Genomic DNA, 9,535 nt, shown 5'->3' on the forward strand with positions numbered 1-9,535 from the left:
AAAACAATAATTGGATTTGCTGAAGTAAGCCCTCTAATAAGTATGAGCAATAACAATAGTTGGACTTGCTATAGCAAGCCCACTAATAACTAGAAAAATAAGTTCGAGAAGAAACTTTGCAAAGTCGTATTTTGGTAGTGGAAAAAGCTTAAAGATGGTTTGGACGACATAGATCGATTTGCTGGGTAGTTGAAAAGTGAAAGTGAGAGTCTTATTATGGTAGCGGATACAGTTTAAAGATGGTTTGGTTGGTTGGTTTGTTGGTTGCTAGATGGATGATTGGTTGGTTGGATGGATGGAGAACGTTAGATAGATAAGAGAAGGTTAGGTGAGAGAAGGATAGATAGATAGATAGATGTGAAATATTAAATGCCAAGTAACGCAAATTACTTTTACTTAAGTACTATTTAATAAGATACTTTTTACTCTTACTTAAGAAGTTTCCTAGACTACAATTGAAGCAGTTTACTGTCTTATTTATCAATTCTATCAACACTTAAGACAAAATCTGAGAATTAGCCACAAAAATCCTGTCGCATCTCTTGAATTTCCACTGCAATTTTGCAAACTTTTCCCTCCAGTTTTATCAACAGCAGGTCCCCTGAACTGGTCAAACAAGGGCAATTGCATTTGGCAAGCAAATAACTGGTTTAAGTCATGGTCAGTCAAGTGAAGTATCGGTCATTGTGAGTGGACACATTTCTGTAAGTGTATGGACAAGACCTCAGAGAAAACATGACTATTGTAATAGAATATGACCTAGTGGTTAGGACAAGGGTTTTAAGAACAAATGGGTGGTGTTCAAGCTTTGAGTACATTTACATTTATGGCATTTAGCAGACGCCTTTATCCAAAGCGACTTACAACAAATACATTTGTATTCATGAGTACATACAAATACATGAGTATTCTTTCAACTTGTGCCACATGTCTGTGGTACTACCAATTCCTTATATTTGGCTTCTGTTTTGTAACCCATAGGCAACACACACACACACACACACACACACACACACACACACACACACACACACACACACACACACACACACACACACACACACACACACACACACACATATATATAGAAATAATAATGAGTACAATGTCCAGCAAAGTGCTAGCAAAACACATGTGATGACAGTAGAACAAGCTTTTGATCACAGCCTCAAAGAAGACACACAAAACCACCTGCAATAGATCCTCCTCTTAAAAAATGGCAAGCTCTTGTGATACAGTGAAACAAACAAAGAGGTGGCCTCATAACAGGTAGGCTCGACCTGGTCACCATGGTTACATAGAATCATTTGCATGCCCCAACGGCCATACCCTGAAACTCTTGAGACAATCCCATGGTTACGTAAGAGGATGTAAATCTCCAAAGCTACTGAAGGAAAATCTAATGATCAAGAGCTGCTCACATGCTGGGTGTGTATCTATTCTTAAGGCTTAGTGGGCTGGAGTGAAGTCAGTAAACCAACTCAACTCATTTTGAAACGTTTTAGTTGTCACTGACTGGTTTCTCATGGTAATGTGTGATGGATATGTCATTGTGTATGAGTTAAAGGCTGCATCATAAGAATGAAATCATGGCAGATTTGAAAAGACCAGCTTCAGCTCAGAAGACAAAACATCTTGTTATGTATCTTTACAGATAATATAGATAGTAACACAGTTAATATTAAAACAATTAACATCATAAAGCGGAACACAATGTGTTATCAGGTAGTCCTCTTACAGCATACACTGTTATCTACAGGAAGTACAGGTCCCGGGTGTATTGTTCCTTACCACACACACAGTTCAATACACACACACACACGCAGTGGGTACATTTCATTGTAAATAGAGGACAAGCAGGGAAACGGGAAATGCAGGTACAGCCAGTAGAGGAGTCCTGCCCATGGCATACTACTGATGTGGGTATTGTGTGGCATAATAAGAGCACCTGTCGGGTACAAGATCTACCTACAAGATCTCAACATGCTGGAGGACAGCATTAAGAAAGGAGAAAGGTATGTGTGTGTTTCTCTTCTCTCTCATGTGACTCATATCAAGTTTTATATATTTAATTCAAAGCAGGGATAGTGCTAGGGAGAACTCTATACAGTTTCCTCAGAGCACCTGTGGCTAAAGATGTATGTCACTCCAGGACTTGAAATATGTGTTTACTTATACATGTATGTCTACATGATTTCATGGCATAACATTGGCTTTGGACTGAATGTTGTTAGTTTCTGATTTAATTAGTAAATCATATCTTATAATTAGTATTGCTGCTGTCACTGTTGTAGAACCTGGAATGAATTACATCAGTGTTATTGACAGCTATGGAAATACAAGTGATACAGATTATTTCGATTTATATCAGCAATAAACATAAACTCCACAACAACAACAAACAAATTAGACATTTGAAACAGTAATGGTCAATAATACACTGTATATTGAATAATATACTGTTTGTTAAATGTTATGTGACTGTAAAACATTTCTTGTTGTTGACTGTTAACTGAAACTTGGGTTGGGTATGAGGGTATCACACTGTTTGCCTTTCCAAAGAAAAGTGTGTGCTAAGGGGTAGAGGTGCTTAGACAAATACATGTATGCATGAAAGGGGTTATCCACTCCAGAATCTGTTTCAAGATGTTTTCAGACCTTAAAAGGAGTAAAATGTTTAGATGGTTTCGATGTGCACTGAATGAAATTAGAAGACTCCAATTATTCAAATTATTTTCAGTTTTGGCTAAAAGCTCATTCTGTACAACAAATGCTGTGGTAAGTGAAATTATTTCTAGAGCACTTATGAGGCATGGAAACATCTGCCCAACTTTGATTCGGAGAGAACTGTACCTTTAAAAGGATCCTAAACTGTGTTTGCCCCTCTCCTCTCTCAGCCAGGGCACACAGCAGGAGAGCAAGAGGTACTGTTGCTGGTCGAAGTATCGCTGCTGTTTCCTTTTTCTCCTCATGGCCACCACACTCCTCCTGTATAGCAACAACCTCTCTGGACTCGCTAAAGACTGGGCCCCAAAATGGTGGAAAGAATACAATCAAACTGCAATACAATCAACTGCTAGGGAAACATATAATGAAACCATCACCACCCTGACTGTACAGACCGTTAGTCTGATTAATGAAACCACCACCACCCCGACTTTACAGACCATTAGTCTGACTACAGAGGGAAAGGCTTTGATTCCCACCCCTGTCCCCTATTTGTCACCGGGACCTTACTATGTTGAATACCCGCATCGGTACCACTTCCTGGTGGACGAGGAGGAGAAATGCCGGGAGAAGAACCTCTTCCTGGTTCTGATGGTTCCAGTGGCGCCCCACAACAGGGCAGCTCGAGACGCTGTCCGCAATACTTGGGGCAAGGAGAACATGGTACTGGGCAAAGTGGTGCGTCTGTTTTTCTTACTAGCTCTGCCCAGTGGAGAGGGCAGAGAGAAGGTCCAGGAGGAGGTGCTGCAGGAGAGCAGAGAGCAGCGGGACCTGCTGCAGAGTGACTTCAAGGACAGCTACAAAAACCTGACCATCAAGACCATGGTGATGCTGGAGTGGCTGAGCTCTCGCTGCCCCAACGCCTCCTACGCCATGAAGATAGACTCAGACATGTTCCTCAATGTGCACAACCTGGTCAACATGCTGCTCAGTGCGCCAAAGCAGAACTACATGACTGGACTGGTGGCCAAATGGGGTAAGGTTCTTCGGGACCACAACTCCAAATGGTATCTCCCAAGGGAGGTGTTTTCTGAGATATACTACCCACCTTATGCTTTGGGACTGGGCTATGTCTTGTCATTGGACCTCCCCATCAAGCTAGTGAAAGCATCCAGGCAGGTTAAAGCCGTCTACATTGAGGACGTCTATCTGGGCTTGTGTATGATGTATTTGGGCATCCGTCCTACTGATCCCCCAAGTGGCAACCTGTTCAATGTCTTCCCAGTGCCTTACAATCGATGTAGCTACTCTAGGCTTATAGCCACCACCACACACAGCATCATAGACCAGGTTAGGGTCTGGAGGGAGTTAAATAAACCTGGCCCTTACTGTTGATCATACAGCACAGACCTGGTTCTAACTGTTGATTATAAAGCACATGTAAGGACAGAGAAAGAACCTGCTACTGTGAGGGCTTCCCATGATGCCCTTGAGAATGAACTCTGCTTGGGCTATGGTCTGATTCTCTACCCGTTGTTGGTTCGATACCCACCACAGGAGGGAGCCAGATGTGAGCTGGTAACTGGAGGGTTGCTGGCATCATATTTAAGGTGGCTACCACTGCCGTTGTGCCCTTGAGCAAGGCACTTAACCCCGAACTGCCCCGGATGGCAGTGTATGTGTGTTGTTATGGGGCAGGGTGTGTGCAACAATTGAGTGATGAGTTGATTTCATGGCAAATAAAGCATTGTTTGTTTTAGGTGGCCACGGAAGGGAGGCTAGATTGGGAATTTAGCTACTGTTTTAGTTGAAACCCATGGTTGTATTATCGGTCATGTTCATAAATTCTTGTTGCAAAATCAACATTTGTAAAAACAATAACCGGGCACACAGTATTTTGACACTCTCAGTCTAAAGCTAGAAAGTCAGAAAGAAGTCTGTAATTAAGGAGAATAATAACATCTCTGCTATCCTTACATTTTCAAAGGCAGGGTTTTACCTGCTTTGGTTGAACGGTTTGTTGTAGTAAATGTGACATGGCAACACCCCAAGTATAAGTATGAGACAAACGTCCCCCTTTTTCTGACAGAATATCCTTCTCTGGAAGAGCCACAAAAAGTATAAATTATTACACTATAAATAAACAAACTCAATCAATGGTTAACTTCAGCTAAACAGAGCAAACATGTAGCTGAAGCTGGCTACTAAATAACTATAGTAATAACAAAGCGAATATTTGCTGAGTGAAATTAATATGTTAATGTAACTATGTAATTATTAATTATGTAACTATGCAATTATTCTGTTGAAACAAACCACTCCCCATTTGTTGTTTTTCTGGCTTTAAAAAAAATAAAATAATGATTATTATAAGAAGGAGCCAACAAATGAAGGAAATGTGTAAAAATGTCTGTGTGTTTTTCCAAACAAATTGTCTCAGGTCAAAAAACAAACTAGTTGATTTGAGTTGTGACTCATGGAACCTGTATACAGTAGAAACATTCCCTAGCCACTACTCCCTAGATACTACTCCCTAGACACTACTCCCTAGATACTACTCCCTAGACACTACTCCCTAGACACTACTCCCTAGATACTACTCCCTAGACACTACTCCCTAGATACTACTCCCTAGACACTACTCCCTAGACAGTACTCCCTAGACACTACTCCCCAGGCACTAGGTAGATCTGATTGGCTTGGATAGGTAAAAGCAAGAGGGCAAAAAGATTCTATCCAATCTACAAGTGTCTAGGGAGTGTCAAGTGTAGGGAATTCGCAAGTCAGGATCATTTTCATCTGTTGAAAAGGAAACATGACAAGCCTTCGCACCTTCTTCTATGTAACGAATGAATCTGAAAGGTCTGGATAGGTAAGTCTGATGTTAGAAATCCACATAGCCTAACATAGGGTCAGGTTTAGCTGCCACCATATGACTTATACTACTGTCATTATTTCAGATCTCTGGAGTGCTAAGGGAACGGGCTTGGGTTGTTTCTACACAGGGACACCTCTAGCCTTCATATCAGGGACACCATGCTATACAGTTACTTTGTGCTCTCTTGAATGAACACATTTGCAGGGAGGAGAAAATCAGGACAATGGTTCACCTTTGTGCCAAAGATATCAATGAGAGATGAGAGTGAGATTGGTGTGCAGTGATTCCCGAAGTCTTTATTAATGCCAAACACATTTCACAACAACAATGTCGTTTTGTTTAACTTATTTTTTCATTCCCATAAAGGCTACAGGATTAGAGTCTATCTATGTTATGGTAGTTGGAGATAAAGCAATTTTCCATTAGTTGAACACTGATAACGGTAAGACCTTTGTTTAAAAGTGTTTTTTTCTGCTGTGAAATTGTAATTTAGTGTGTTGTTAATACAGTCCAGCAGCGACACCTAGTGGGGAGACAAGAGACAGGCCTGACACCATACCCTGCACCTGTGACAAGGCAGCTGAATAAAGCCAAACACAACTTCTCTCATCTTGCTTCCTGGTGATTTATCGTTTTGTTCATAATCAACAATGAAGTCATGACATGAATCATGAGATAAGACATATGCCTCTGAAAGCTTCTGTGTATGAGAAACACAGCCTATATTTGTTGCTTAGCTTCAAGAGGTCAATGCAAGGCAAACATCCATATGCAATTTAGCACTCAATTGAGATAAATGGTAGGTGGAATACCAACCACTCTGTTTATACTGGGTGGAGACAGAACACAAAGCCATTCTTAAAGGGGCAATCTGACATTCAAACAATAACAAAGTCATCTCCCAGCCATTTTTTGTTTTGTAAACAGCAGAGGGGCTAGAGAAATGTTCATCAGAAATGTTCATCTCAAATTCATAGACGGAGCAAAGGATGCAAAGACTGACCATCCATGAGATTAAAATGATAGTTTTAACCGTGTTTTGAAGCTATACGGTGTTTGTTTACAATCACATTGTTTACAAACAATGGAGTAAAACAAGCTTATATATTGGGTTCTGATGGGGTAAGACAAAAAATGCATGTACCAATCCCAGATTTCCCCTTTAAAATATATCAAAAAGTTCAATAAATACACAATATCCCCAATTAGGCCTACTACTAGTCCCATTCAAATTCAATTGGCCAATCCACCCATATCTAATGTTCAATTTACTCTAAAATCTGAAGAATTAAGAAGTTACGACAAATGTCATTACATTTCATCATCCATATGCATAGATGTGTTCTACTATTTAGAGTTACCATCCGTGTATAAATGGAACCAAATAGAAGGCTTTGGTTAAGGTGAGTTCTAAAACAAACACAACTTTATGTGAGAAAACTCACTACTCAACTGTTTTCTATTTCATGTGGATAAGGTCCACCTGCCTCCAGACGGATCAGATGCTCCTGGGTGAAACACAGGTACAGGCCACAGGGATGGTGATAGAGTCTGCTTTGATCAGGTACTGCTGGGGGTCGTCTGGACATACAGTCTTTCTCAGGATCCTCACGGTCACAAACACAGGCACTGAGTTATAGCTCATATCTTCATGCTGATTGATGATGCAGCCCCCACACAGACACTCAGCAACAGCGATCTGATAGGGAATCCTGTCCTCTCTTTCATCTATTCTGCAAGTGACAAGCAGGCAAACTAGTCAATATAGTGCATTCTCATCATGAGACTGCAGCTGAATTCCAAATCGGCTTCTATAGTCCTGTACTCCTGTTGCGTAGCTCTGAGAGGATTTGATAGATATAAGCATTATGGTAATATTGATCTTGCCCTCTGATAGGCTGGGTGGAATTTCGCCAGATTGTTTACACTACCCCATCATTCTTAACCCTGAGTGGTCAACTTGGAATTCAGCATCAGAAAATCTTTGGAATTACATTTCTATAGTGCTAGCCACCCATCAGGAATGTTGAATTGTAATATCGGTTCTATTAATTATATTTTGGTAACAATCTTTGTCCATAGTAGTAGGCCTACCTTACCTGTACCGCCAGGGGGACAGTGAGCGGTTGTTATACTCTGCTGAGGTTTGGAGTTTGAAGCTGGAGCAAGTCTGTCGTTCCCAGCGCTGTCTCACCTTCAAGTCCTGACTCAGAGCCGTCACAACACGACTCCAAGGAGTTTTCATGTATCTGCCAGTCCGCATATTCACGTTCTTCTGGCTAAAACACCTCTTATGGGAGGAACTGCGAGCAAAACTCAGAGCAACGAGGATGCAAAGGATCGAAATCTGAGAACATGACAAAACGGGTTTACTTCAGTCGTTTTTTGTGTGTGACACAAATAACAATTTACGAATAACAAAAGTGCCAAAATAATGCAATGAAATCGATCATTTGCAATGTGAATAATTCTATTCTAAAATAAGAAAAAATATAAATGGCCTAACAACTGTAAACAATTGTCACCTTTCCCAGTCATATCACATATAATATTTCATAATTCAAAAGTTGCAGACTAACCTGTGTCATCTCCGAACAGTTATTATGAAGGAATAAAACAAGTCGCGCCAATGTCCCAATGCTCCATAATCTTACCGAAACTCATTATATAGTCCTGACAGTCAGGTGTGCTCTCTGGGGAAATCCGGGTGGGGGCTGGGAATCGAGATAAGTGATTTCCTTTTCCTTGATCGCTGTCGCAGCCAAAGGATGACCTTACCTCGTGTTTTGCAAAGCATGGCGAAAATCCTTTGCAGGAAGTATATGTAAGTAGCTACAAAGGGGTCGACCAACCAATCAAATATCTTACTTGAACGAATCTACAGTTCAATTGAAGTCTGATCGGTAATCTAAATTTGTCCAGACCTCCAGTGGAAGCCTGAGAACAACGTGATTTGGTGCTACGTGAGATAAACCAACCGTAATAATACAGAAGTTAATACATAAATAATTGTACATTAGTGTACATCTTGTATACATACATACATACATACATACAAATACATACATGAATAAATACATGAGCGTGGAAATACGAAAATGTCTAAGGAAATAAATACAAACATCACACACATATCATCCTTGCTGCGCGGGGCAGCGGACCATCTGGACAGAAGATGCAGCAACGATCATCTCATTATAAGCCAAATCACAACCCAATCATCTCAGTATAGACCAAATCAAAACCCAATCATCCCGTTGTAAAGTCAACAGCAGGCGCTTCCTAACATACTAGTAGGCGCAGTAGGTTCAAATCAACCATACGATTGTATTCATTTATCATACGTATGGTTGATTTGAACCTACTGCTACCAGTAGGTTAGGAGGTGCCTAACAACGGGATAATTTGTTTGATTTGGCCTCATATTATGAGATGATTGTTGCTGTGAATTAAATAGATGAAGTTGCTATGAATTAAGTAGATGACGGTGTGAATGCATGAAGAAATAAATGAAGAAACAATTAAATAAATACAGTAGACACATGAATAGACAAAATAAATGAAATGCAGCACCAGACCACTACCCAGCACCAGACCCCTAGCCAGCACCAGACCCCTACCCAGCACCAGACTCCGATCCAGCACCAGACCCCTACCAGACTCCGATCCAGCACCAGACCCTTACCAGACCCCTACCCAGCACCAAACTCCAATCCAGCAACAGACCTCTACAAGACCCAGATCCAGCACCAGATCCCTATCCAGCACCAAATTCCTACCCAGCAGCAGACCCCTATCCAACATCAGAGCCCAATCCAACACCAGACCCCTATCAGACTCCTATCCAGCACCAGACCCCTATCCATCCATACACATTTTCATATTTGTTCACCCATTTATTAATCTATGTGTACAACCCTTTGACCTTGAGTACATTAAGTAGACAAAGTACCTGCCTAATACCAGGTTGTAAAATAAAGGCTTAGTAAT

The 9,535-nt window shown here is 40.9% G+C and overlaps 2 protein-coding genes across 2 annotated transcripts; one reads left to right on the forward strand and one right to left on the reverse strand.

The window, feature by feature from the left end:
* Window positions 1–1,976: 1,976 nt before the first annotated feature.
* Window positions 1,977–4,073, forward strand: LOC310812517 (beta-1,3-galactosyltransferase 1-like). The gene is made up of 2 exons (XM_083681120.1): window positions 1,977–2,015; window positions 2,898–4,073. The coding sequence occupies exons 1-2, from the start codon at window positions 1,984–1,986 to the stop codon at window positions 4,060–4,062; spliced, it is 1,197 nt and encodes a 398-aa protein (XP_083537246.1). The 5' UTR covers window positions 1,977–1,983; the 3' UTR covers window positions 4,063–4,073.
* A 2,958-nt stretch (window positions 4,074–7,031) lies between these two features.
* il17c (interleukin 17c) lies at window positions 7,032–8,225 on the reverse strand. Its single transcript, XM_083681121.1, has 3 exons — window positions 8,125–8,225; window positions 7,645–7,892; window positions 7,032–7,278 (listed from the first exon to the last, which is right to left on the reverse strand). Exons 1-3 carry the CDS (start codon window positions 8,131–8,133, stop codon window positions 7,044–7,046), a joined length of 492 nt encoding a protein of 163 aa, XP_083537247.1. The 5' UTR covers window positions 8,134–8,225; the 3' UTR covers window positions 7,032–7,043.
* Between the last annotated feature and the right edge of the window lie 1,310 nt (window positions 8,226–9,535).

The sequence above is a fragment of the Argentina silus genome (genome assembly GCF_951799395.1).
Source record: "Argentina silus genome assembly, chromosome: 11".
NCBI classification, from domain to species: Eukaryota; Metazoa; Chordata; class Actinopteri; order Argentiniformes; family Argentinidae; genus Argentina; species Argentina silus.